This window comes from Penicillium riverlandense (assembly GCF_028828495.1).
Source record: "Penicillium riverlandense strain IBT 135883 chromosome Unknown utg000003l_segment0_segment0, whole genome shotgun sequence".
In the NCBI taxonomy this organism is placed as follows: domain Eukaryota; kingdom Fungi; phylum Ascomycota; class Eurotiomycetes; order Eurotiales; family Aspergillaceae; genus Penicillium; species Penicillium riverlandense.
This window is the reverse complement of record NW_026643196.1, coordinates 5,190,349-5,217,003: the sequence shown is the minus strand read 5'-3', so window position 1 is coordinate 5,217,003 and position 26,655 is coordinate 5,190,349. Positions and strand designations below refer to the sequence as shown.

The following is a 26,655-nucleotide window of genomic DNA, read 5'->3' as shown; positions in this document are numbered from 1 at the left end:
GTGAATTCGGCAGTCTCCGCGGCTCGGCTCAAGACACCCCGCGGTTCATCTTGTGGATTCCACGGCTCATGACGTCGACTCCGCGGTTCAACTCCTGCCCTGCTGAACCAGTCAACGTTTATCCCCTCCGGCCCTGTATCTTATAAGGAACTCCGCGCGGCAAATATATAACGAAGATAACAGCACGCAGACCTATTATGCTGACTCCGCGGCTTGTCGACAATCGCCAGTGGGATGATTAGTTTATCCGCGGTGTAGTCCCTCCATACCTGCCTGCAGACATCGCCGTCCTTGTCCACATCCCTTATTCCACGTCCCTTATTGACTCTAGTGATTTTCTGCGGAGTGCTTAAAGTATTCCTCGGTCCCCAATTCTCTGTGCTCAATTCAGATAGCCACCCCTCAAAGCAAGGCTACGTTTCCTTTTTTCCTGTCAAAAGATTCGGATCATTACAGAGATGGATGTGAAGGACTTAGAAAGCAAACCAGTTGCTGAAATGCATGAATATGCCTCTGCAAGTGGACAAACATTGTTGCTCGATGGTCAGGGCTATCCGCTGCGTCCACAACCCTCTGATGATCCTCTAGGTTAGGATGCCTTTCTCTATCGTAATTCCCCTCACGAATTTCTGTATATTGACAAAAAAAGATCCTTTAAACTGGTCCCGTTACACGAAGCTTCTCGTGCTCCTTCAAGTGTCCTTTCTGGGGTTCCTTGGTCCATTCTCACAGGGCACAATTGTAAGTGATACCTGTGTCTTCATGGGACATAGTTCCGACATGGACAATGCTAATCGTATCCTCTTTTCGTAAGAATGCTGCTTTTGTCCCTCTTGCTATGGATCTTGACGTCTCAGTCACAGAGGCCTCTTACACTACAACAGTTGCCATATTATTTGCTGGATTCACCCCCTTGCTATACGCTCCAATATCAAACGTCTACGGACGTCGACCTGTATATTTGGTGGGTACTGCAATCGGGACGGCTGCAAATGCCGGCTGTGCTGTCTGTCGGTCTTGGGGACACCTTTTGGTTGCCCGCGCTTTTGTGGGAATTGGGACATCTGTCGGCATGGGAGTCGGTGCGTCAATTGTTGCAGATCTATATTTCATGCATGAGCGGGGATTGTAAGTACCCTCGTACGGTTTCATTTCTTCTGTGCTCACATTCGCCAGGTACATGGGGATATACGTGGTTTTGTAAGTTATGTATGTCATGAAGGCGTGATTCTCGGCTAATGATAATACAGCGTAACCAATGGCGCGCACCTCGCAGCCATAATTGGCGGTCTTGTCGCCGAATCCCTTGGCTGGCGTTGGTGTTACTGGGTCCCAACAATCACTACAGGGGCGACATGGTTTCTCAATATCTTCTTCCTGCCAGAGACTTTATATCGCCGAGACCCATCAACGGGTGCCTCTTACATCAGAACAAAATCCTGGGCGCAGCTCCTTAAGTTCAAAGGAGCCCCAACCACAAGAAAGCTAAGATTTGGAGACTTTGCTCATTGCTTTATTATGTTGAAATATCCTCCTGTGCTCTTGTGCATGCTCTATTACAGTATTGCCTTCGGCGTAGGCACAGTTCTGTTTGCTGTCACCGGAGCTGCTGCATTCGAAGGTTCTTACGGCTTTAACACCGTCCAGGTGGGTCTAGCCATCGGGCTGCCTACGACCATTGGGTCTATGCTCGGTGAATTTATGGCTGGATCAATCAGCGACAAGACTCTCCGTCATGCTAACCGCCTTCACGATGGAGCGGCGGATATAGAGTCAAGGCTCCAAGCAACCTTGCCTGGGGCAGTTATTCTTCCTATCGGTATCGTCATAGAAGGCGTTTGTTTGCAATATCAAACTCATTGGGCAGGACCTGTGATGGGCATTGGCATTGCGGCTTTTGGGCTTCAGATCGTCTCTACGCCGATTTTCGCTTATCTCACTGATTGCTACAAGCCACAGTCAACTGAGATCTCAACACTCCTGAACTTTGGTCGTCTATTGTTTTCTTTCTCTCTCGGATTTTACATGGTAAATGACCCTTCTCAACGCAGCATGATGCCTATTGACTTTCAAACCAGATGCCCTTTGCTATAAAAACGACCTTCGGAATCGCCTGGGGAGTCCTCGCAGCAATCAACCTTGCTTTGTTTTCTGGTATTCTTCTCCTGATGTGGAAAGGTCCTATGTGGAGACGGAAACTAGTGTCTCCCGACTTTGACAGAGACCTATGAACATGTCTGCTCTTTAAATTTTGTCCGTCTAAGGTTATTTGACCTACTACATTGTTCTCTGGCTAAATATAGGGCAGTCACATCATGATTTCTCACAAGAGTCTTGCTGTTTCCTTTCTCTCCTCTTCTCTATATAAATCATGTCCTCGCAGTGAAATGTATCAATTACTTGTGCTATCACATGAATGTATTTGGCCGGAAGGCAAGATCGACCAACTCTTTACGGACAAATTCTATAGACCCTCTTTAAATATGTACATTTCGTGAGACCTCGGATTCGGGCTGGGAAGGCAGGGTTTGAAGAAGAACAATTTACCGGGAGGGCAAGATAAGGGGAGAAAACTGGAGGCTATACGCGTACTATTTGGTCACGAAGAATACAGACAGTGGCCAATCCAAGTTTGAGGGCACAGAGCAGCTGTCAAAGCATAATAGTGGAAGTGTCCTTCTGAGAATGAGGAAGAGAGCAATCAAGAATTTCTGTCGTACGTCAGAACCGAAGCCTCGTCAGAATGACAGCCAAAAAGGGCGCAGCCTCTATTAAATGGGCAGGTGGCTCAATAATCATAATATAAATGCTCCCGAGAACTGATCCGAGGAGAAGGCACCCTCAAGTAGCCCATCGCCCGATAACCAATCACCGAGAACAGAATCCTCATAACCCAGAATATCGTATGTCTCTGGAACTTGCAGCGGCATTTGGGACGGCTCACTGAAATTGCGCCCTTGCCTCTGGGACTGATTAAAAGACGGTGGCGACAGAGGACGGCTAGTACGATTGTGTCGCCCATCGTCCTCTGGATCCGTTGTCTCTCTTGTCTCGGCTAGTGTGCGTTCCAGGATGGACGCATACTTGGATGCCAAATTGTTCGTTCGACCAGCTGATCTGAGGAACTCCATGCCGTGTCCTAAGCTGTATTCAATTTCGTTGGTATCTGCATCACCTTTCATTTGTACCCATCCCAGTCTGTCCACATTCTGTACGTGAGCTAATACCCCTATTGACGTGAATATATCTAATTCAGACTGTTAGTTTTTCAATCCCAGGCCGGAACGGATCTCCTCAAAACTCACAATGGAGATTGTATCTGAGAGAATGGAGTAGCTGATTATCGTATTGAGCGCATATTAAGCCCACAGTTCGACAGGCGGCATTAATACAGGTTTTCGAGCCCGCCACCGCAGCTTCTCGTAGGAAGTCTTCCCCAATATCTTGCTGGGTGACCATGAGTAGCAGAGGTCGGTGAATAAGAAGTCGGATTTGAAGATATCTGCAACATGTTAGGCTTGAGAAATCCTCCATAAAATAACGTCGACCTACCTAATCTTCATGACAGCCTGTTGGCGTCGAAATATCCGTTGTTCCATAGCATCTGTGTCTCCACAGAGGTGCACGGGTACATCAGCCCACCAAGCCTGGAGTTCCCCGTCAAGACGAACGACAGTGGCGAGGATGAGGTGCTGTTCGGGTATTGTTGATTCGTAAGGATCCGCAACATATCTCTCTCTCACTCTCCTCGCCGCATACAAATGCGAGAGAACTTTCTCTATGATCTTTGAAAGCTCGATAGTGTGCCGAAAGAACGCAATTGAGGAAGGACGGCCCACAGGCTGTCGAGAGACAGGTGATCGGTCGTGAATATATTGATCATCGATTAACGAAGGATAAGGAACATTTTCTGCATCCGCCAGCTGAAGTGCTCTAGGGCGGCCGAGTTTCATACTAAGCGTCTGATCAATGATGAAGCAGCCCCACCAGACTCTTTTCCGAATTTCTCTTTCCGTTGCCGTGAGATGCAGATTATCAGGATTTAACTGAAGGCCAATACTAACGGCAGTCCGAATCATCAAGCCAACCAGGTTCCAGCACTCATTGAGTTCCAACGTACCCTGGAGATAATGAGACATCAAAAGCAGGACTTGAACAAACTCCAAGTTGCTTTGTTGATGAATGTGTGACAACATGGTTTCCCGAGACCGGTCAACAAAAGGGCGAACATGCGGGAGCCCGCGCTTGGGAGCGAGATCGCAAAATTCGCAGCCATGGGCAAACACAATATTTAACAGGGCGTACCACGAGCATCGCAAAGGGCTATCTGGTAACGAACTCCACATCTCTTCGTATTCAGCTCTGAAAATGCCTTCATGAAGGAAAGGGTAAATGGGATGGAAACGTTCAAAATAAGCGTCTACAATACCGTCGGCGATATGACGGTCAGGGAGGTGGAAAGTAGATGCCCCTCTGTCTGAGCGGGCCTTATCATGAATATCGCATGTGGATGGAACCTGCAAGGCTGGGTTTCCATGTTCGGGGTCGTTATTAAGCAGGTGAACTCCAGGGCCATATTGGGGACTGCCTAGCATGTTTGAGACAAATGCGATCGTCGACGATTCGCCAAAAAAGCCGCGGAGTTCACCATTGTCTTTTGATGGAGCAGCTGTCGTCGTGGTTGTTGCTGTCAAGCCCGACACGTCTGGGGTTTCACATGGCGGGACGGCGCGTGTGGGATGCATATAGGTGGAGGACGCTGTAGGAGACAATGCACGAGTATCTCCATCTGCACCCGTTGAAGAAGTCGCTGAGTATTGTCGCTGAGGTTTGATGGTGCTCACAGATTCCCGAGAACGGCGATAGCTTTCAACTCGGCGGCCTGGAGTGTTTGCTTCATTTGAGTACTGGCAAACGATCTCCCGGCTTCGACAATCTCCACATTGTGGTCGCACACCATCGCAGCGATGTTTTCTGGTCCGACAGTTAATACAAGCATGTCGAGAGGGTAACCTCCGCCTTCTAGCTCGAGGAAGGATCATGGATTTTTGATGGAAGGATCGAGTTAGGACGGCGACAACTTTTGACACGTAAAACACTCAACGCCGGACTCAGTCTCGTTTCCAAGATCAATTACCGAAAGCAAAATGCGGGGTAATTAGCGCAGAGCACGATGCACCCACAATATCGTTAGCGGTTAAATTTGCGGTCGACACTGACAGTCGTGTTTGAATGGTTTTCCTTTTCCATGAAAACTAGAAAGGGTAAATGAAAGTTCCAAGTTTCGAGATTTCGGCAATTTAGCCGCTTGACATGAACTGCTAGGCATAGGGGGACCCGCGGGCGGCCTTCAGGGAGTGGACTGTCCTGTCCACCTCAAACTTCGAAAATGGAGGAGCATATACACCCATCGCCCTTTGTACATCCCTGATTAGTTCTCAGTTCTCTGCCGCTTGGATGCCCCGGAAATACGAAGTCGGCGTGTTTGGATATCATCAATAACGCCTGCGGCGAGGAGTGCGAGTCTCCCCATGTGAAGTGTTCGCGTTGTTTTGCGCCGGCTCATGTACAATGCGATGTTCTGTGTGATTAAATCGGAATATTGGGGCGTTTTGTTGAGTTATGAGGGTTCAATGTATTTCCGTGTACAGTCGGTACATTGGAGACCCTATCGAGGGAATAGTGGGGTTCGTACAAACAATAATGGGTAAAGCACTCTGAAAACCACGAGTCAAATTAGTGATCAATCAGAGTTTCTGTGGCAGCCAATTACATCATAACGTACCTCGTTTACCCTCGTATAACACCCCCTGGCCTGAATTTTCTGACGTGTAGATCCCATCCCCTCCTCCCCGCGCCGGGTGGTACATACACTTTGACCGGGATTTGGAGGTGGAGCAAAGCAAAATGAAACGCCGAGGAGAGGGACCTGGCGGGGCCTATAAAGACCCCGCTCCATTACGCTTTTCAGTTCTGATTCCATCAAGGTACACACACAACTTTGAGATTACCAAGTATAACAAACGCCAGACACCATGACTTTCACCGGCAGCTGCATGTGCGGAGGCATCACGTACTCCATTGAAGGTATCCTCTTCACGTCATGCCACCATTATTCCAATTCACTGACATTCTCCCAGCGGACAAGTATACCGCGGCACTCTGCCACTGCCTTGATTGCCAAAAGGTAGCATCTACCCCTTTGAGAGAGTTGGATCTGTGCTAAACGACAAAACAGTGGACCGGAGGCGCCTTCACCTCGAACGCCGTGGTTCCTCGCACCAGCTTCAAGGTGACCAAGGGTATGCTGGCGCACCTCTCAATTGTTCTCTAGTTACAGTCCATCATCTAATTCTCTAATCTTGTGGACCAGGTACTCCCAGCACTTACGACGCGGTTGGCAACAGCGGCAAAGTCAACAAACACTTCTTCTGCCCCACCTGCGGATCGGGTGTGTACACCGAGCTGGAGGTCTTGGCGGATATGACTTGCGTCAAGGCCGGGACGCTGGATAACGGTGAAGCCAATCTCGGCGGCAAAGTCGATATTGAGTTCTATGTTAAGGACCGTCCGAGCTATCTTGCTGCTGTGGAAGGGGCTAAGCAGGAGCCGATGTTTGGTTAAATTGGGGAATGGTTAGCTTCGGCATTTGATGTGGAGATCGCTTGCGTTGATCAAAGGCCGGAAATCGGTGGTAGATAGGGCAGGACCAGAAGAATCAAACTTGTCTTGATAAGGAAATACTTGCTGCATGTAGTTGTTACGAGCATTTTTCTGGCAGTAGTATCATTTATCGCCTTTCATGATATCTGGCCAGGTCATATACGAGTCCTGATCAGATGCCGAGACAGGGGTGACTCGAAGCTTTGGTGACCACTTTCCGTATTTCTTCGGCATTTGATGCGAGCTTTGTCGGAATGAAGAGCGATTAGTAATTTCTGAGAAGGCAGATAGAGGGTTCTGGCCAGTGTTAATTAGTAGAATGACTGTAAGTGATTAGTCTCATGGATGAGTTTACCTAATATGAGGAAGTGATTTACCCTACATATGACTTCTATGACTTCATCATTATTCACCTTTATTCTCCTCCTTTCGATATCTGACAAATAAAGGCCCTGTAGCATAGAATAACATCAAGTTTATACCCCTGCAGCTGGGTGGATGTGATCTCCCTTCATAGGCACCCCGATTTGCCACCCGTCACAACATCCAACCCCCTTCCCCACATTTTGGTTCTGGAACGGCCATGGCCAATATGATTGGTGGATGGGCTGGCTAAAAACGGGTGATGAGACCATCACTGAAGGAACTTGTTTCCTGGACAGTCCATATCCATATCCTTGTTACGCGTTGATTAATTGATCACATATAAATTCGAACTGCCGCCTTTCTTCAAGAAATGTTCACACTATCTATTCTGCCCTAATTATAGGTTTATCTATCCATATATATTTCAGGCACCTATCTGTCAAGATGGCTACTCTGGGCCAGCATGCCTTCCATCCAAGCACCCAGATTGGAATTCCACCACCAACAACAGATCCGATCCAGCTCCCCCCGGTTCCTCCTTTGAGCATCTCCCGAAGTGAAAAAGACGCATTGCTACAAAAGCTACGGCAAAAGCGTGATTCCCAACCAAGAACCAATACACGAGAGAACCAACAGCCCAAGCGGCAGTCGAAGAAGCCAATAAAGCCAGCCGGACGACCTGCCACAAGGTCTCAGGCACAGAATAAGAAAAACATTTCGCCAGAAAGAGCAAGGCGCCTTGAGCGAAATCGCATCGCTGCAAACAAATGCCGACTGAAGAAAAAGGAAGAAAACCAACAGATGGAACAAGTCCTGGAAGATGAGACGGCAAAATACGACTCGCTTTTGGCAGAAGTGGGCCTTCTCAGGGACGAACTATTGCAGCTTAAAAATCAGGTCTTGGAGCATGCAGGATGTGACGACGATCAGATCAATACCCATCTTGGAGCGATGACGCACACCCTGCTTGGGGATACCTCGGATCAGGTGAAATGCCCATCACCAACCTTTTCGGCTAGTACGTGGTCGGATACTTCGACCTTGGGGACTGGAGATGGTTCGAGTCCTGTTGTGAAATTGCCAGAGACGATTTCGGCGGATAAAGAAGAGGACACCGCTGATTTCCTGTTTGACAACTTTATTGATGGCGAAGCTGTAGAGGGCCTTCCGCCTTGTTCTGTATAATAATTACCCCGTGTCTATTAATGGCAAGCTTAACTTTTGCCTGATATCATGCATGTTACACAAGCACCTATCGGTGCACTTGGATTCAAGTTCCACGAGCGGTGGGCCATTAATCCAGGTGTCCTTGCAGGAATGGGGCGTTCCCACGGGATCTAGGAGGACGAACCAATAATAAAGTTTGTAGGCCTAAACGTCAAGCCGCCGAGCACGGTGGCTTCTCACGTGTCGGGTAGGAGGGTAGATTGGCTGGGTTTATCTCCCCATCAGGAATTCCGGAAGATGTGGGGAGCGGTCAACGCCCTGATTGCTCGGAGGGCACAGCCAACCAGTCAGCGGCTGGATCGTGGAGATCCTCAGCCTTGCGAGCAGCAAACGGGATTCTACTGTGGCGTGAAGAATTTACACGAGTGTTCGATCTTGTTCAGTTTTTGATCTTTGCCCCGTAGCCGCCGATGTCACGCCGCATGCCAACGCCACTATGCCGCGGGTTTTAGGATTAGTATATAGCAGGGTTCTTTTGCACAATATTATTATCCCCTGGCTTGCCACTTATTATGCGTCTATGTTCCTGGGGGAAACAAATCACTGACTGATTATCTGCCAAACTACTATTATTGGAACTCGAGAGGCTATCTACTGGCTCATGGCTAGATCAGTGGGCCAATCACAGACTCCGGGCCAGGAGATGGCCCATTTCACCCAGCATATAATCATGGGTACACCATTTGAAACGACATCAAGGTCCGTCAACAACAGTATTCATACCTTTTCCTTAATCTAAGCTGAGTTTTATAAATAATATAGATATTCTCAATTGGAACCCATCGGGCTTGGTGCCTCTGGGCTTGTTTGGTAGGACCATCATGCAGCTTGACAACTGAAATCAAATCTAATGAGTCTAATCGCCTTTTCAGTTCTGCGAAGGACCAAATTATGCACCGGAATGTGGCTGTGAAGAAGCTGACCGAACCATTTAAAACGGCCACTGTTGCGAGGCATATTTTTCGGGAGATCAAATTACTGAAGCAGCTCCAACATGAAAACGTTTGCCTCTCCACGTATTCTTTGTCCATTTGGCTCTAACGAAGAACCAGATTATTCATTTACAGGATATCTTCATCTCTTCAGCCGAAGACATGTACGCATTCCCTTGATTTGATTATTCAAGGCTTACATCTGACCCATTACTGAAGCTATCTTGTGACCGACCTTATGGCGACCGATCTCCATAGTGTTCTGAAAGCGAAAGCTGTTGACAGCCAGTTTACTCAGTATTTTATGTACCAGATTTTGGTGAGTCGATTCGTCGGTCTTCATTAAGCGCCGTTGCTAATCTGATGGCAAGCGGGGTCTCAAATACGTGCACTCGGCCGGTGTTGTCCACCGAGACCTCAAGCCTAGTAATATTTTAATTAACGAGAACTGCGATTTGAAACTCTGCGATTTTGGCCTGGCTCGTCTTCAAGAGGCACATATGACCGGCTATGTCTCCACCAGATATTACAGAGCTCCAGAGATCATGCTCACCTGGCGTCGATACAACGAAAAAGTGGATATCTGGAGCGCTGGCTGCATTTTTGCAGAATTAATCCTAGGGAAACCCCTGTTCCCGGGCAAGAACCACATTGATCAATTCTGTGTGATTACGGAACTGCTAGGAAGTCCGCCTGATAACGTCGTGGCCAAGGTGACTAGTGAAAATGTTAGTTTTAGTCCAGCACTCCGTTCAATATGGCTACTATTTCTAACTCCTAATATCTACAGACTTTAAAATTTGTCAATTCTCTTCCAAAAAGGCCACGCACGCCGTTGTCTAAGCTTATGCCTGACGCCGATCCGAAAGGTATGTACACCACCTGCTCAATTAGATTTAGATCACTGATTTGAATAGCAATTTCTTTGTTGGAGAATATGCTCCAGTTTGATCCAGACAAGCGATGTTCTGCAGAAGAGGCGCTTGCTATGCCATACCTCGCGCCGTATCATGATCCTACCGATGAACCGACAGCAAGTGAAACATTTGACTGGTCATTTCTCGAGGCTGACCTACCCGCCGATGTTTGGAAAACAATCATGTAAGTACTGTTCCATTTTATTTAATCTCGAAGAATTCTAATTTGCTTTTAGCTACGCTGAGATTCTGCGGTATCACGAGACACCAAACGTGTCAACCCCACTCAGCCCACTCAGTCCACTCAGTCCACCCAGTTCAAGTTTAGATGGAATGTATCTAGGGTGATTGTTGCTGTGCTATTCAGTCATACACTCTTATTTAATATAGTATAATATAGTAATTTCACAAAACTGATCCGGTAAGTCAGATAGACTTGATGGTAGACTTGAAGTAGAATATATGAAGACAGTATAGCCAGACTGCATAGACCATAGTTCTTTTACAAGGCTGCTGACAAAAGCAATAGCTGGTGAGACAATGACCAGACTCCAGGGAGAGTATGTTGTGGTAGTAGTTCCTGGATGTGGGGCTTTTCAGAGAAGAAAACAGTTGTTGAGATATGGCATAGCCCATGATCAGAATAGAACTGCCAGTATTAGGAGTCAGACCGTATTTGTGAAGCAGAAATTACCCAGGAATCGGCACACATTTGAAGCATATAGGTCATTTATACAAGAGTTGCGACAAAGAGGTCGGTATACTTCTCTTTTAGAGTTCGTCTCCACATCCGCGCTTAGCCGATGCAACATCACTCGTCGACCTCAAAGATTGAGGCTTGAGTCTGACGTTTCATTGTATGCGAACGGTGATTTCCCCGGGATAAGAGAGAAACACTCGCTTTTTATTACGCCTTGTAATGTCGGAACGTTGAACACCGTTTACTCCTAGAGTGTGATATCAAACCCACCAAAATGTCGCCGTCGGAGAGCACAGAACCCGTCGTCTCCAAGAGAGCCCAAAATGCCACCGAGGCAGCAGCGAACAACCCCATGTGGGACGTGATGAGCGATGTGTGGTGCCCGTCCATGAACCCAAGGGGCTACGTCAACGTCGGGATAGCAGAGAACACGCTCATGCACGACACGCTCCTCAGCTTCCTGAACAAGAAACTCGAGCTACCGTCCAAGTACCTCACCTACAACGACGGAGGCGGCGGCTCTTTACGCCTGAGACAAGCCATGTCCCGATTCCTCAACCGGCACCTCCAGCCCGCCATCCCACTCGACGCCAGCCATCTCATCATCACCAACGGCGTTTCGTCCGCCATCGAGCATGTCTCCTGGGCGTTCGCCGATCCGGGGGAGGGGATTTTGCTCGGGAAGCCGTTCTACGGCACCTTTATCCCGGATATGTCCCTTCGGCCTGGCTCGGAAGTAGTGGGGGTTGATTTCGGTGACTGCGATCCGTTCAGCGGGGAGGCGGTGTCCAAGTATGAGCAGGCGCTGCTGGACTTTCAGCTGAAGACAGAGAAAAAGGTTAAGGCGCTTATGCTATGCCACCCGCACAACCCTCTTGGGCGCTGCTACCCGCGCGAGGTGGTCGTTCAACTAATGCGGTTGTGTGAGAAGTACAAGGTGCATTTTATCAGTGATGAGATATATGCGCTGTCTGTCTGGGAGAACACGGTGGATCAGGCGCCTCCACCAGTCCAGTTTGAGTCTGCGTTATCCATCGATCTGGTAGGCATTATTGACCCCCGACTCGTGCATGTGCTCTGGGGGTTGAGCAAAGACTTTGGCGCGAATGGCATGCGGCTCGGAACCATCATCTCCCAGGCAAACGGTCATCTCCACGAGGCACTGAAGGGAGTCTCACTTTATTCCTACTCATCTGGAATATCCGACCACCTAGCCTCTTTACTGTTAGAGGATGACAACTTTACAGACCAGTATATCCGACAGAACCAGAAGAAATTAGCAGAGTGCTACGCATACACGGTTCAGTGTCTACGAAAGCACAGCATTGAATACGCACCCGGGTGCAACGCAGCCTTTTTTCTGTGGGTGGATTTAGGAAAGAAATACCGCGAGTTGCATCCAGACGTGAAGATCGAACAAGTTGACGACCGTGTTATACAGTCCCTGCTGCAGAAGAAGGTGTTTCTAGCGAGCGGGACGCTTTTTGGGTCGGAGCGCCCCGGATGGTTTCGCATTGTGTTTTCTCAGCCGCAAGAGTACCTGGATGAGGCTTTGAAGAGGATGGTAGAGGCCTTGGAATAGAGTGTGCGGGGCGGTGCAGAGAGCAAATGAGATGAAGATATCACAGTCTATGGCTAATGGTATTCCGAGAAATATGCAGATGCAAATATTGTATATTATGTCTATAAAGTAAATACAGACACCCCATGCAACCGACCAACACAAGCGCCTTTTTGATCTGTTGTCCAACCAGAAACAGAGATTATCCACGAGCCCATAAATCATATGCAAACACAGCTCTTCAGGCCCTTACTAAAGGGACAAAGACGCAACCAATAGGTATCAAAACTATGTATTAGAATTTAAACAGTAGAATGTATGCAGCCTCAAAAGTAGAGATTTTGAGGGGGGGGAAAGAAGGCTATACATCAGCCTCGGGCTTGGACTGGCCCTTGCGCTCGGCCTCATCCTTAAGGAGTTCCTGGCGCGCACGCTCTTGCTCGGCGAGACCGGTCTTCTGGAAGGTATGCGAGCGGCTCAGGACCTTGGCGCGGATAAACAGCGAGAGGATAAATCCGAGGCCTGCCATGCAGGTATAGAAGATCCACATGCGGTTGAGGGCGTAGGTGAAGGCCTCGAGGACGACGGCACGCTGGGAAGGTTCCAATTTCTCGATGAGAGACTTGGAGGAGCCGGCAAAGGAAGACGAGATGATGGCGGTGCGCTGGGGCCCGATGGCGGCGATCAATTTGCCGCCCTGTTGGCTCATCACGTTCTGGTAGATGACCGTGCCCAGGACGACGGAGATGGAGGTGGAGAGCTGGCGGATGAAGCCGAATGTGGCTGTTCCGGTAGCCATGTCGGCTGGGCGGATGTTGGCTTGGAAAGCCACGAGAGGAGCCTGGAAGTTGGGACCGACGCCAACTCCAGCGATGAGCTGGTAGATGATGATGCGGGGCCAGGAAGCGTAGGGCTTGAGGTCGATGAACAGACCGTAGCCGAGAGTCATGAAGAAGAGACCCGCTTGGATCATTTCGCGGTAGCGGCCCGTCTTCTTCATCGCAATACCTGTTACGGCTGAGACGGCTGACAGAGAGAGAACCATGGGTAGGACGTAGACACCGCTCATGATTGGGCTGGCCAGAAGAACCGTCTGGAAGTAGAGAGGGAGATAGTAGGCTCCGGCAATAAAGGTGAATCCGTGGCAGAAGGTGATCATGAGAATGAGCACATTATACCAGTTGTTGAAGAGGCGTGGCGGGATGATGGGGTATTTGGCCAGCTTCCACTCCGACAGCATTGCCAGCACCCAGACGACAACGCCGAAGATGATGAGGCAGATCACCGTGGCCGAGGCCCAGGGATAGTCGACACCGCCGAACTCCATTCCAAAGAGGAACATGATAGTACCGCCGATGATCAAGACAGTGCCGGTCCAGTCGATGCTGCGCAGGCCGGCCAGCAACGGTGTCTTGTCCGAGTCGATCTTGAGGAACAAGGTCAGGATGACGAAGGAGACTCCCCCAATGGGCACTTGATATTTATGTTAGTGTCGGAATCAAAAGAAAACAATATGAGACCTACAGTTTAGGTAAAAACACCATCTCCAGGTCACATCGGTAGTAAAAGCACCGCCGACAATGGGTCCCAGAGCACCGGCAATGGCCCAAGTAGCGCCGAATAGACCGAAATACATTGGACGTTCTCTGAATGAGGTAGTCAGCACCGTTCAAAAGTCGTGTTGCTTGTGTTCCGACTCACCTCATGCTGAACATATCAGAGACACTGATGTTCGCCAGGACAATGATGCCTCCGCCACCAATACCTTGGATTGCTCGGCCCGCGATAATCATAGGCATGTTCTTCGCCAAGGCACAGACCAAGCTGCCGATCAGGAACAAGAAGTTGGCCAGCAAGATAATCGGCTTCCGGCCCCAGATATCACTGATCTTGCCCCATAGTGGGATACAGGCGGCGTTGGCGAGTAGGTACGACGAGGCGATCCATGAGTAGCCGCTTTCCGAGGCGTTGAAGGAGGATGCGATGGTTGGCAGGGCCGTCGAAACAATCGTCTGTTTAAAACAGTCGGATTAGCACATGAAGCCTCTGACGAGAGAATCGGATACAAGAAAAAAACATACCATATCCAAGGCTGCCAAAAACAAAACCAGCTGGAATGCGACACGGAAAGGTTAGCGCGATTGGTTTCGGATGCGACAAGGCGAATTCTTACACAGAGAGCCGCCATGACGACTGCGACCTTCTTCTTGCCCATTTTCGCGGCCTGTGACGGCGTGCGATCCAGGGGTGCTCCTTCAGTTGCGTTTTCTTGTGCCTTTTCCTCCACCGTAGGTTGGACTGGCTCATCAGCCTCTGGCGCATCAGTCTCTGGCGCATCGGCTTCCGGTGCCGGAGTCGGCGCGTCGACGGGCGACTTTTCGTTGTCTTGATCGGTCACGACGGTGTCGCCACTGGCGCCATCGTGGCTCAGGCGCTCGACAGACATGGCGTCGAAGGGAGAAGGTGTGGTGGTTGGGTGTCGCGAAAGAGGAGAAAGAGAAACCGGAAAAGTGATCGGGGGAGAAAAAAGAGTGGGGGGGCGAACCTATGATCCCGACGTGTGCCTGGTATGGACTCTGTGATGATTATTATGCTGGCACCGATCGATCGATTTTAAATAATCAGTGTGCTTGCTGAGACGAAGTGCAAGGCCCGATGACCAGGTTTTTAAAGAACAAAATCAAAAGTAGGAAGCGTTAGTGTCGGAGCGCTGGACACTCGGGCTTTCACTAGTCGGGGATAACGGCCGCCGACTGTTAGACCCATCGATCCAGCCATGCACTCAACTCCTGAACTAGACCCCCTTTCTGCGCAAAAATGAACAGGTCCAATCATAAGCAGTCCACGCAAGGGTCCACTCTCCGTCGGTATTTCTCCCATCGAAAGATACAGTCTGTTGTTGACCGCCACTGGACCTGGAAGGTCGGATGTTCGGAGTTCCGACATCGTGATATGTGGGGGCGCCGTCGTTTAAAGTGAGTCAGATAGATTTGGTGTGTCATGGATGTTATAGAGTTGCCTAATCAGATGGAAATGCGTGCGAGCAGGGCATTGGTCGGTTTGTGAATACTAGTAGTGAGCCTGATCGGATATCACCCATAGGCGGAATTCTTTCTATGGTACCCGGAGTCGAATCTACTCTTCTCGCGAGGCCGAGAGTGTTATGCGCAAGCTGGAACTACTAGATACGGATGCCATAGTCTGGCTTGTAATGGAACAGTATTTTATTATAATTTGCATTGCGAGTATATGTACTTGGCAGTAGGGCTGACCGAGATATTTACACATGCCTCACTTCTGGCGAGGTCATCTGAAAGCTTTCCAACTTGCTATTTGTCAATTGATCCGGGAGAATGTAATTGGGAGCCTGATTCTGGTCGTTGGGGAGTTGTTGTCTTATCGTGATCATCCAAGGCTCGCCGTAGGGTAATCTAGTTGGATGGAGTAGAATCGGGAAAGGAATAGGCATAGTAGAACAATGGCAACGCCGGGATGAACCTCATTAGCTTCAAATTGTGCGGCTTTTTCGACTAACTCTATGATAGGAAACCGGCTGGGTAGTGAGTGCATGGGGTATAATATGAAGCAGAACAAAAACAAAGAATACTGAGCCGCGGCATGCATTAATCCTGAAGCTGGAGAATCTCTGCTCGATGGTCAGCATCTGCATACACGGGGCATCAATCGTGGGCTACTTACCGGTCAAGAACTCCTCGAAGCTGACGGTGATGTACCCGTCGCGATCATCATCGTAGCGCTTAAACACATCCGTCATGCGCTTGAGACTAATACATGCCTGCACGAAGAGATCGAAGCTCATGCCATCCAGATGGGGGCTCTTCGGCGGACCAATCTGGCGGGTCTTGCTCTCAAACGCCTTGAAGAGGACGGAGATGAACGGCGGGCTGAGCCGGTACCCGAAGGCGACCAGCGCATTCTCAAACTCGCGCAGATTGATGCGCCCGCTGCGGTCGTCGTCAAAGCGATCGAACAGCTCGCGCCACGCCGCGAGGTACCGCCACAGCGAGACGAACTCGTCGAAGTTGATCTTCCCGATGCCGTCGCGGTCGAACATGCGGATCATCATCTTGACCGTCCGCGGGTGGAACGACGTGTAGTCGCCATTCACGAGGGCGGAGCCCAGCTCGGCTTCGGTCAGAACGCCCGAGTGCGAGGAATTGGCGGCGCGGAAGAGTGGGAAGAGCTGTTGCGGGTCGTCGGTAGGCACGGAGAGCGGTGGTGGGTTGGTTGTGGTTGGCGGGCGCGATGCGGGCGGCGGGCGTTCGCGCGAGGGGTGAGGGGGAGGAGGGCCGAAGCCATAGTTCTGCGGTGGCGGTGAGGGATACAATGGATGTGGTGGGTGTGCTTGTGCTCCTCCTGGCGAAGTGTAATTGACGGCTGGAGGACGTGCATTGTACGAGGGTTGGAGGGGTGATGGTGCCGGAGCTTGTTGGTGGTAGGCTTGCGGCGGCGGGGCACTGGAGACGGGGACGCGAGGAGGAACGGGGGATTTCTGGGGAGGAGGACGAGTGGGAAGAGGTTTCTGGTTGGAAGTGCCGGGGCCGGACACATGCATTTTCCCCATCATCTGCGCGACCTGAGAGGAGAATGAGCAAGGAGGAACATTTGAAGCTTTTAGGCAGAAGCAATTCAGACCTGCTCGGGTTCGGCGTGCCTGGGGCAGACGTTAGCGACCGTTGCAAATCAGTCTCCAGCTCACTACTTACGCTGGCAGCGCGTCCGGATTGTAGGATTTGTTGTAGGCCATGGCGTGCAGGGGGTGCAAGGGGGAGGAGAGCCTCGCCCAAGTGAGTGAAGAAAAAAAGAAAGGAGGGCAGGTTCGTGCCGACCAAGTGGAGCCGTGGGGCAGATAATTGTAGTTGAGCGCTGAGTGGTAGGTAAACAGTGAGTACAGTGGGAGGTGAGAAAGAGGTAGGAGAAGAGGAAGAGGAAGAGGAAGAACCGAGCGAGCAAGGCAGGTAAGAGCTCAGCCCTACCGTGTTCGTGTTCGTGGCCCCCAAAGCAGATCCATCCATGCTGTCATGGATCAAGGTACGGTTATTTTTAGAGTGGGTCGATTATTATTGTCTACAACTGCACAATACTTCTGACCTCCGGCGCCTGTGCCTCCAACACCTCCAGAATCTCCGTCCAAGCCTTGTCCTGGAACTGCTTGCCTTCCGATCCAGTCGTCAAGGCGGTAGATTCGCTGCATGCACGGTCAGCACATGGATTACGGTGTCAGCAGTCACGAGAAAAGCTTACTCGAGATACCCATCACTTCGCCAGCATTTCCCCTGCGATTCCACACCCTGGACCGTAGCACTGACCAAGGACCGGCTGCCCTGCTCGGTCGTCCGAGCAAAGAGCTTATACACAAGCCACACGAGCCATCGTTCGTAGAACCGGTTATATTGCCGCCCCAGCGCCGACACGCATAATCCAGGGCTGACGGAATTGACAATAACGGGCAGCGTACCGTCATCCCGTCGGACTATTTGAGCAATGTTCTTCACCACATACTCCAACAGCAGCTTCGAAAGACCATATTGCTTGGGGCCCTTGAAATGGCTCGCGTCGTTCACATATTCAAGCAATGGACCGTCCGTCCGCAGACTCTCCGCCTTGACCCGGACAAACTGCTGGCTCGACACGAGACTAAGATGAGTTGGCTCCGACGCGGTAGAGCTCTCTCGAAGCTTAGGCAAAAGAAGCAATGCGAGCAGCGAGGTGGACAGAGTATTAACCTGCACCGTCTCTTCCCACTCCTCGCCCGATCTGGCGTAGTTCCTATTCCACAAGCCCGCATTCAGAAGCGCCACATCCAGTCGCGGCAGCTCGGTGTTGACGCGGCCCGCGAAGCTCTTGACGCTTTGGAAACTGCTCATTTCAAGCTCCCAAACCTGAACAGCACCCGGTCGGTCGGTTCGTGTTTCCAGCTCGGTTTTGACTCGGTTGCCCCGCTCCAGACTGCGGCTTCCGATAATCAGGGAGTCTACCCCCAGGTTGAGGAATTTGATGGCGGCCTCGTAGCCCAGCCCGGACGTGGCGCCGGTTAGGAGCACGGTTTTGCCGGCGAAGGAGATGCCGCGCGGGTCCGTGGGTGCGCTGTATTGCATTTTGAGAAGGCGAAGGAGACTGCCCATTTTAGAGGCTGGTTGATGTGTTGAGGGTCGAGTTTTTGATGAGCTTTGAGTGCCGAGAACATTACCAATCTGGGAAGTCACCTGATTGTCATGCCCATAGTCAATTGCGCATATATTTTGGACGGTTGGGTATTATTTGAGTGTATAATTTATTCAATACCTTGTATTATTCGCGCGGCTGAGTGTTTGTGGCCTTTTCGGGGAAATATATATCTCCACCTGAGTCGATAACCACCACTCACATTTTGTCCTTTAAATAACTCTCGAACCTAGATGGCGTATTATTGTTTGCATGTCCCCAGTAGAGTCCAAACACGAAATCCCAAGCACTTGCAAGACTTTCCTCCAAGAGAAAGCTCTGCCTTTACTTATAGATCCCATCTCCAAATTAATCAGCAATCACATGACGCCATCTGAAGAAACAGGCGGTCTCCCGTCTTGTCCAAAGTAGACAATACCACGATCCATTGGTCTCACAGAATGACAGAGCAGAGTATAAGTTTAATGCACCCGGAAGGCCGAACATGGAGGAATCATTTCCCGAAAGGCGATCTCTGGGTCTTCGGGTACGGGTGAGTGGATTGCTGAGATGCGGCTAGGGATCGATCGAGTTGGCTAATACTTCTTCAAGGAGTCTAATCTGGAAGCCACCGCCACATTACGGTAGGTCAAGCTCCGTACTTTTTTTCCTGGAGGGTTGAGATATGCATACTGCGCTGGCGGTCTCTCCTGGGGGGTTTTGTTCCCGCTAACAATCGGGTCTTTGGATATAGACCAGCGTGTTCCAGGGTATATCAACGGCTATGTGCGACGGTTCTGGCAGGTATGTAACATTGTCGTCTAAAGGTCCATCATGCATGGATTGCAGAAATGAAGAACTGATGCTGACTGGAAGTCAAGGCTAGGTATGTTGGCGCGAGGTTTGCATATATGCAAATATAAGCTCACAGGAGATAGCACCGATCATCGCGGCACCCCCGAAAAACCCGGGCGCGTAGTGACGGTCATTGAACGGAGCTTCTGGGAGACATTAGATGACCCGGTATGCGATATATCCAGCTACACAAGCCGACTTGACAATTCACCCAAAGAACCCCAATCTAACCTTTGACCAACAGCTAGCCCACCTAGAATCAGAGTCCGCTTCCACAGGTAAAGTCTGGGGCGCGGCATACCACATCCCCGCCAGCCACGCGGAAGAAGTGCACGACTACCTAGACGAGCGCGAGATCGACGGGTACAGTGCGCACTACACGCCCTTCCACGCTGTGTCAGGCGTATCCACCACAACAGCATCCAGGGTCCCCGTTGTGGACGACAAGACTGTGAACCATGATCCGAGCTTATCGCCGATCATTTGCATGGTTTACATTGGACAGCCGACGAACCCGCAATTCCTGCGCGACCCGGCCCGTCGCGAGCCGCAGGATGTGGCGACGGTGATAAGTGCAGGACATGGGCTGAGTGGCAAGAATACAGAGTATCTGTATCTGTTGGAGAAGGCGCTTGAGGGGCTGGGGCTGGGTACTGCGGATGTGCATGTTGCTGATCTTGTCCGGCGGGTTAAAGCTATTGAGGCTGGGGGGCTGGCTGAGGAGGAAGAGAAGGAGGCTGAGAGCGATGTGAAGCGGTATTTGGATACTGCAGCAAGGACGGTGGGGCATGAGGGGGAGAAGGATCGGGGGATGATTGAGTAATGTTGAGGCCCTTCCGAGTGCATATACATAGATCCATGAATAGAGTAGTAAATGGACTGGACAGGAAGTAGAAGCCCACTGTTTGGAGAAGCTTTTCTGCAGAAAGAGAAGAGACATTCTGTAAGATGAGACGATAAAAAGAAGAACGATGAATTCACGAATGCCAATATGCATCTGATTCTTCATATCAAGCACATAAGAAAGAAAGAGAAAGATAGAAAAAGAAAAACCCGATCCCAGCACCCAGTATCACCCAGTATCCCAGATTTGCAGTGCATCAAGTCCCATTTCCATCATGAATCGTCACTTCTTTTTGCAGAGAGTAGCCAAAGAGAACAGTACGGAAAAAACAGACGTCAAGGGGGGTATTTGGAGCACACATGAACCTTAGTTGCCCTCAGCCGGGCCAGGGCCACCACCGCTGTTGTTGCGCCAGCCTGCTAAGAGCCATTAGTACCTGAAAGACTGAAAACCCCGGAAAGAGAAACATACCACCAGAACCTCCGAAGCCAGCGTTAGCACCGCCACCTGCAAGACAGTTTAGGTTAGTTGAGCCGAGACGTCTACATATGCAAGAGGCCTCACCATAGCCACCACCGTAACCACCACCGCCGCCACCGCCATATCCGCCAGCACCACCGCCGCCGTAGCTGTTCTGGTTGTTGTAGCCGCCATATCCGCCAGGACCGCCGCGGTTGTATCCGCCACGGTTGTCGCCACCACCTCCAAAGCCGCCGCCGTTATTCTGGTAACCACCGCCAGGCTGGGTGTTGTATCCACCACGACCCTGGAAGCCGCCCTCGTTGCGGTTGGGACGGTCAAACGCCTTGTCGACGCGAATCACACGGCCATCGAACCTGCGACAGCGATATTAGGACACCGATGGGTTTCATGTCCAGAAGCTTGCTTACTCTTGGTTGTTCATCGCATTCATGGCCGCATCGGCCTCTTCATCCGTCGCGAAGCGAACAAAGCCAAAGCCACGGCTGCGCAGGGTGGCGCGGTCCTTGACGACAATCTGGAGTAAGGCGGAGTCAGATCCGGGTACACAAACAAGATAGAACCACGGTTGGTGGGTATGTGGGGAACACGGACAGCTTCCTGGATCTCGCCGAACTGCTGGAATCCGTCGCGCAGGGTGTCATCGTTGGTGTGCCAGGACAGGCCGCTGCAGGTGTTGACGGTCGTGTCAGTGGGCTCATTCTGCGGCAGGGAGAATTTGAAGGAGGCGATGGGAGGGACTTACTGGACGAAAAGTTTGGACATGGTGGGGGGGTAGATGGGAGATAGACGGGAGTTGATAGAGAGAAGAGGAAGCAGTGTCTGAAGAGGAGAAGTGTGTGAGTGAGTGATGAGAAGAGGAAATTCAGGCAGTGTGCAAAAGGGACAGTCAGCAGTGTACCCTGTCCCCCCGGTCCTTAGGGTTTGTACGATCAGGCGGTACCGGTGTGAATGAGCTTACCTAGTTTTGACGTGAGCGTGGAGTTGAGTAAGACGGGAAAAAAAAAAGAAGCCAGGTGGGGAGGGGAAATGCAGAGGTAACTAACGAACTAACCAACTCTGATGGTCAAGAGCCGCTAGTGACGACTCTTCGCTTGTCCCTGGTTCTTCTACTTAGGCGAGCGGATTTCACCCTCATCGTGACCCTCCTTATCTCAAGGACTCGACGGTCAACAAACCAAATCGAGGGGCAGGCCCACATGGTCCGTGATGGATTAGCGGTAGTTTATTGGACATTAACGCTGTATCTATACATCATGTCGACTTCCATGCTGGGACAGTCGTCCTTTCCTCTGAATAATTATGTTCTTCTTTCGCCCATGCTTGTGCTCGTCTCTTCTACCCTCCACCCACCATGAACCCGATCAACCAACATCCGATCCACGCCTGGCTGTCAAACGTGCAGGAGGGTGAGCCAGGTAGGTCATTCAACATGCCGACCAGTGGAAATCCTCTGACCACCATCAGTGGACCACTGGCCACCATCTCCGAGTCCAGGCATTGCTCACCAAGAACCGTGCAACATGCTCACCACTCCATACAGGAGGCGCCCGCGTAGTGCGCAGCGTGGTTCCGATAGTCATGCTCGAGTTTGCAAGTCTTCGATTCCTCGGGGAGGCGAAGACACAGACAAGGCTCGAGGGCAGGACTACGGACGAAAGCCCAGGCACAAAACCCGGGAAGACCGGTACGAGTATAAAGCTCCCACCTCGGCAGCAAAACGTGCATTGGAGACCGAGAGACCCAGAACGAAACGACAGCGACGGGGCAGAAAACACACCCTGAACGAGGATTTTCAAGCGGCCAACGTCGTTCATTCGCGGCTGACGGTGAGCACCAGCATGATTCTTGCTTCCGGACTCTAATCTTTGCACAGCTCCATCAAATTCCGAAATTGGGATTTTTCAACAAGGCAAAGACATCGTCACCGGTCAAACCTAGGCCAGGTGAGTCCGCAATCTCCGTCTGTGATGACTGGTACTCATTTCATGTTGTAGCCCGGGGTGCAATGATGTTTTCCGAGACGAATTTCCTGGCACGAAGGAAAGACCATGGGACGAAACCAACGCCTTCTGTCATCCAGAGCAGTTCGAAGAAAAAGAAGGGGAAGAAAACCCACCTCCTTCAGGATCTGGTTGAATACAACTCCTCGACCCCCAACAACAGCAAAAGGGAAGCAGAACCGCCATTGAGTCGCTGGTGGCCTGCTGTAGACGAGCCGCGACCACTAGCTGATGATTTTCACCAGCAACTTTCAACGAATCCTAATCGAGATGGAGTTCGGATCTTTGAGTCTGTCTCTTCGCATATCCCCCCACGGGCGAAGCAGGAGAAGGAAGAAGGAAAAGCCATTCAGGATGCCTGTTCCGGCAATCTCTGCATCTGGTCGGATAGTGCGCCGCACAGCACCCAAGGCTACGCATTGCAGGAGCATCTGCTTAATACTCTGCACCATGGTCTGGACTTCGGTGTTAAAGAGCAAAGCCCACTACCGCATGCTTCAAGAGAGTACCTGGATCTCGAGCACCTGAAGGTGATAATGGAAGAGAGACAAAGGCACTGGAAGCCATCTTCTAGCAAAGATGGTCCAAGTGCCAGAAGAGACTCGATGGTTCCAAGGAAACGCAGGCTTTCCTCCATCTGTTTCCATGAGACTGTTTCGACTCGGGCGTTCTGCACCGAGCAAAATGACCAAACCAAGGTCAATCCTGGCGAAGCTTCAGGAGCAGACCAGACTGATTATATCGAGCCTCCGCAAATTCGCGGCGTAGAGGGAGAGATCGAAGACCTTCAATCGCCTTCATTTCCCCGTTTTTCCAACCCGACATTGGGACCAGAGTTCGCTGAACTCATTCTCAATAATGATGAAGAAGCGTTCTGGCATACTCTCGACATGGCCTACTCAATGGTGAACTCAGAGCACACTGGCCAAGGGGTTTCTCGCCGCGACTTCGGTGATACTTTGTCTCAGGCCCAAGACTTAACGAGATATGACTCCCCAGAAGTAGCGCTTCTTGGCTTGCTTGACGCACCACAAACTGAGCAGATGGCCACCATGACCTTGGGTTATTCTTCGCTGCTTTCCCCCACTGCTCGAGTCGAATATGTCATTGAACCATATGAAGTGAACCGTCTTCACGGGAAAGCGCCATTAAATCATAAAGGACATGAAGAGACAGCTCGGGTACCGCGGCTAAACAGGCCGTATCATCCAGATGCTTTTGCGACGGCCCCACACGTGGAGCTGGAGGTGGTGTTAAGAACGTCGTGGGTATGGCGAAGAAACCAACTATACTGACTCGGGCTTCTTTTTGTTGAGACTGGAAACTTTTGGTGTTCAGAGATTATCCTTTTTGTCCGTGCATCACCACCAATATTATTCAGGGTGCGTCGATCAATAGTTATGGGCAACATAGTTAATTCTTGGATTGAACTTGAGCCAGTTCCAGTCTTGCTACTAGATGACCAACAAACGAATTGTTGCAAAGCAACAGACCACCCGCTCTCTACGGAATTCGGGGAAAGCTCTTGATTCGTGAATTGCGAACGCTCGAACGCATTTCCTATCTAGGACTAGCGCCAACATTCCCGCTGTTGACAGTGGCTGCTAGCCTGATTAGGGCTAAGATCGGCGAGTTTGGCGTCGCTCTAGCCTAACGGCTTTTATGAGAAAAGAGTCCGTGGGACTTTCGAAGTCATAAGATAAGAAGGAATTGTTCAGTTTACGGAGTAGAGATGGGTTTTATATTTGGGGACGGGGGAATGCTGGACAATTCCGGAATATCTGATACTTCCACGTGCATCCATCGAAGGCATCACTGATGTCCTACTTGCTGGAAGTAGAATCAGCGATTCAGGAGGTGGGGTAAGATGCTTTTTTCATTTCGCTACTACTCCGTTCTGGGCAATAGCTGGATTCAATTGGAGAATAAATTGGGCGCCGCAAGGCCTGAGAGGATTCCGAATAATCTTACATGTTTACAAGTACCGGTCCACTGCATAATATAAGGCCCCCCCCCAATCCTCCACTCCTACAAGTTTACAAGTACCGGTTCACTGCATAATATAAGGCCCCCCCCTCCTCTCACCCCTCTCCATCCTTCTCCCCGAGCACAGTTCCTCAATTCCCTGACCAAAACATGTCGACCGAAAAACCCACCATCGTCCTCATCCCCGGCGCCTGGCACGCGGGCAGCACCTACGAGCCCGTCGCAGCCCTTCTCCGCGAACAGGGCTACCCTGCCGTAACATTGACCCTCCTCTCCGCCGGCGGCCCGCCTTCAACAACCCTCGCCGATGACGCGAAGCACATCCGCAAAACCCTAGAGCCCCTCATCGAGCAGGGCAAGGAGGTCGTCCTAGCCCTGCATTCGTATAGCGGTATCCCCGGCTCGGAGTGCGTTAAGGGCCTCACTCGCAAGGAGCTCGAGGCGCAGGAGAAGAAAGGCGGGATTGTTTCGATGGTGTTTGTAGCGGCTTTCCTCCTCCCGGCGGGGCAATCCATTGATTCCTTTTTGCCTGGTGGAGCGGGGACGGTTGTCAGAGTTGAGGTGAGTGTGTCGGTCTGGCAAGATGATTTTATCATTCTTGCACTGCCTTGTTCGTTGTCCCGGGGGATGCTAATTCCGCGTTTTATTATTGTTCAGGAGGATAATAAATGCCACATGACCAACCCTGCTGAACGATTCTATAATGATCTCGATGAGGAAACAACGAACAAATACCTCGCGAAACTGATGCACCACGCCTGGCCCACCATGCAGGACCCGCTGACCTACGAGGGGTATCGCGATGTCCCGACTACATATCTGCTCTGCGAGAAGGACGGCGCGATTCCGTTTGAGGCGCAGAAGTTCATGGCTTCGTACCCCGGTGAGGGTGTGGTGAAGGTGCACACTTGTGCTGCGGGCCACTCGCCGATGCTGAGTATGCCCCAGCTTGTGGCGGATGTGGTTCATGGAGCGGCCAGTGCGGTGGCTGTTGCTGCATAGTTTGGAGGCTTGTCGGACATTGATGGGAAATGGTTTATCAGATAAGCGAAGCGGGGTTTCTTGCCCTCAACGAGCCATTATATATACTTGGTATGCTTGAATCGTAAGCTGTGGCGATGTATAGCCAGGTACCCGCGCACGAGCCGCTGCTGCGTATTATGTACCTGTTGTACTATGGCGGAGCTTGGCAACTGTCTCTCCATTTTTCTGGCGTCATCTATCTGCTGTAGAGATGATGGGAAATTTGGGATATGTGACTGAACTTGGAGCATTTAGGGATCCTAGTTACAATGTTTGATCCGCCAGCAGTTGACTCGAGCCTCGTTTGTCGACAAAGTAGCTACCCGCCGTGGCTGGAAGGCCGAGCGTCTATGTAGGCGCATGCGCTAAGTCTTTGCTATGATTGGCTAGCCGACATTCTTCTTTTGCTCCATGTTTCTGTCGTCCTATACGCTACGAACTGGGTATTGACGCTTTAGGGTCAGCTTTACAACGAGTGAGTGTGGCTTGTTTTGTTGCGTAAAGTCAAATCCCAGTCGATTGTGACATGTATCAAGGTTTTGTCAGGTTAGACATGCATTATTAATCTTTTAATGAGTTGCACGAAGCCAATGTATTGGCCTAAAACGTAGAAGGGGGAGGGAACGACTGCTCATCCGCAGAGTTTTACTATAAAAGGTCTCGCCTCGGTTAACATTGTAACAAATTCATTGGGTATATAACAGCTATTTTCGATGTCAAAGCGTGCGAGGGCACGGGCAATGTCATGTCCGAGTCTATGTCAATTTTGGGCGGATCTAAATGGTTGATATTGCCAACAGTCAAAAGCCATCTCCTGGTGAGGGCAAAAGTCTCATGTTCATGTTCCGTGTTCCTTCTTTTATGAGGACCGTGATGAGTGGTCCGGAAAAACCCGCTCACAGAATGATGGGCCTCGGTAGCAAACGGAGTCTA

The 26,655-nt window shown here is 50.7% G+C and overlaps 13 protein-coding genes across 13 annotated transcripts; 8 read left to right on the top strand and 5 right to left on the bottom strand.

Moving 5' to 3' along the window:
* Positions 1-787: 787 nt before the first annotated feature.
* On the top strand, positions 788-2,231 carry N7474_005760 (uncharacterized protein; the record flags this gene model as incomplete). Its single annotated transcript, XM_057197175.1, has 4 exons — positions 788-1,128; positions 1,177-1,200; positions 1,251-2,028; positions 2,079-2,231. The coding sequence occupies 4 exons, from the start codon at positions 788-790 to the stop codon at positions 2,229-2,231; spliced, it is 1,296 nt and encodes a 431-aa protein (XP_057054571.1).
* Positions 2,232-2,795: 564 nt separating this feature from the next.
* N7474_005759 (fungal specific transcription factor domain-containing protein) lies at positions 2,796-4,745 on the bottom strand (the record flags this gene model as incomplete). The annotated part of the gene is made up of 3 exons (XM_057197174.1): positions 2,796-3,247; positions 3,306-3,502; positions 3,553-4,745. 3 exons carry the CDS (start codon positions 4,743-4,745, stop codon positions 2,796-2,798), a joined length of 1,842 nt encoding a protein of 613 aa, XP_057054570.1.
* A 1,290-nt stretch (positions 4,746-6,035) lies between these two features.
* N7474_005758 (GFA family protein) lies at positions 6,036-6,624 on the top strand (the record flags this gene model as incomplete). Its single annotated transcript, XM_057197173.1, has 4 exons — positions 6,036-6,087; positions 6,141-6,187; positions 6,239-6,302; positions 6,374-6,624. 4 exons carry the CDS (start codon positions 6,036-6,038, stop codon positions 6,622-6,624), a joined length of 414 nt encoding a protein of 137 aa, XP_057054569.1.
* An 849-nt stretch (positions 6,625-7,473) lies between these two features.
* Positions 7,474-8,214, top strand: N7474_005757 (bZIP transcription factor; the record flags this gene model as incomplete). The annotated part of the gene is made up of 1 exon (XM_057197172.1): positions 7,474-8,214. One exon carries the CDS (start codon positions 7,474-7,476, stop codon positions 8,212-8,214), a length of 741 nt encoding a protein of 246 aa, XP_057054568.1.
* A 685-nt stretch (positions 8,215-8,899) lies between these two features.
* On the top strand, positions 8,900-10,453 carry N7474_005756 (uncharacterized protein; the record flags this gene model as incomplete). The annotated part of the gene is made up of 9 exons (XM_057197171.1): positions 8,900-8,955; positions 9,019-9,066; positions 9,129-9,258; positions 9,309-9,352; positions 9,408-9,507; positions 9,560-9,916; positions 9,979-10,057; positions 10,106-10,289; positions 10,342-10,453. The coding sequence occupies 9 exons, from the start codon at positions 8,900-8,902 to the stop codon at positions 10,451-10,453; spliced, it is 1,110 nt and encodes a 369-aa protein (XP_057054567.1).
* Positions 10,454-11,079: 626 nt separating this feature from the next.
* N7474_005755 (putative aminotransferase) lies at positions 11,080-12,387 on the top strand (the record flags this gene model as incomplete). Its single annotated transcript, XM_057197170.1, has 1 exon — positions 11,080-12,387. The coding sequence occupies one exon, from the start codon at positions 11,080-11,082 to the stop codon at positions 12,385-12,387; it is 1,308 nt and encodes a 435-aa protein (XP_057054566.1).
* Positions 12,388-12,727: 340 nt separating this feature from the next.
* Positions 12,728-14,812, bottom strand: N7474_005754 (MDR family MFS transporter; the record flags this gene model as incomplete). The annotated part of the gene is made up of 5 exons (XM_057197169.1): positions 12,728-13,839; positions 13,891-14,012; positions 14,068-14,378; positions 14,448-14,477; positions 14,540-14,812. 5 exons carry the CDS (start codon positions 14,810-14,812, stop codon positions 12,728-12,730), a joined length of 1,848 nt encoding a protein of 615 aa, XP_057054565.1.
* Positions 14,813-15,989: 1,177 nt separating this feature from the next.
* N7474_005753 (EF-hand domain-containing protein) lies at positions 15,990-17,134 on the bottom strand (the record flags this gene model as incomplete). Its single annotated transcript, XM_057197168.1, has 4 exons — positions 15,990-16,012; positions 16,066-16,963; positions 17,023-17,041; positions 17,094-17,134. The coding sequence occupies 4 exons, from the start codon at positions 17,132-17,134 to the stop codon at positions 15,990-15,992; spliced, it is 981 nt and encodes a 326-aa protein (XP_057054564.1).
* A 320-nt stretch (positions 17,135-17,454) lies between these two features.
* N7474_005752 (putative short-chain dehydrogenase/reductase family protein) lies at positions 17,455-18,512 on the bottom strand (the record flags this gene model as incomplete). The annotated part of the gene is made up of 2 exons (XM_057197167.1): positions 17,455-17,575; positions 17,632-18,512. The coding sequence occupies 2 exons, from the start codon at positions 18,510-18,512 to the stop codon at positions 17,455-17,457; spliced, it is 1,002 nt and encodes a 333-aa protein (XP_057054563.1).
* Positions 18,513-18,992: 480 nt separating this feature from the next.
* N7474_005751 (gamma-glutamylcyclotransferase) lies at positions 18,993-20,209 on the top strand (the record flags this gene model as incomplete). The annotated part of the gene is made up of 6 exons (XM_057197166.1): positions 18,993-19,084; positions 19,144-19,175; positions 19,286-19,335; positions 19,413-19,417; positions 19,470-19,554; positions 19,604-20,209. 6 exons carry the CDS (start codon positions 18,993-18,995, stop codon positions 20,207-20,209), a joined length of 870 nt encoding a protein of 289 aa, XP_057054562.1.
* A 387-nt stretch (positions 20,210-20,596) lies between these two features.
* On the bottom strand, positions 20,597-21,475 carry N7474_005750 (RNA recognition motif domain-containing protein; the record flags this gene model as incomplete). The annotated part of the gene is made up of 6 exons (XM_057197165.1): positions 20,597-20,649; positions 20,702-20,737; positions 20,795-21,066; positions 21,121-21,227; positions 21,305-21,377; positions 21,456-21,475. The coding sequence occupies 6 exons, from the start codon at positions 21,473-21,475 to the stop codon at positions 20,597-20,599; spliced, it is 561 nt and encodes a 186-aa protein (XP_057054561.1).
* A 589-nt stretch (positions 21,476-22,064) lies between these two features.
* Positions 22,065-24,008, top strand: N7474_005749 (uncharacterized protein; the record flags this gene model as incomplete). The annotated part of the gene is made up of 4 exons (XM_057197164.1): positions 22,065-22,128; positions 22,178-22,539; positions 22,587-22,656; positions 22,708-24,008. 4 exons carry the CDS (start codon positions 22,065-22,067, stop codon positions 24,006-24,008), a joined length of 1,797 nt encoding a protein of 598 aa, XP_057054560.1.
* Positions 24,009-24,849: 841 nt separating this feature from the next.
* On the top strand, positions 24,850-25,701 carry N7474_005748 (alpha/beta hydrolase; the record flags this gene model as incomplete). The annotated part of the gene is made up of 1 exon (XM_057197163.1): positions 24,850-25,701. One exon carries the CDS (start codon positions 24,850-24,852, stop codon positions 25,699-25,701), a length of 852 nt encoding a protein of 283 aa, XP_057054559.1.
* Positions 25,702-26,655: the final 954 nt, after the last annotated feature.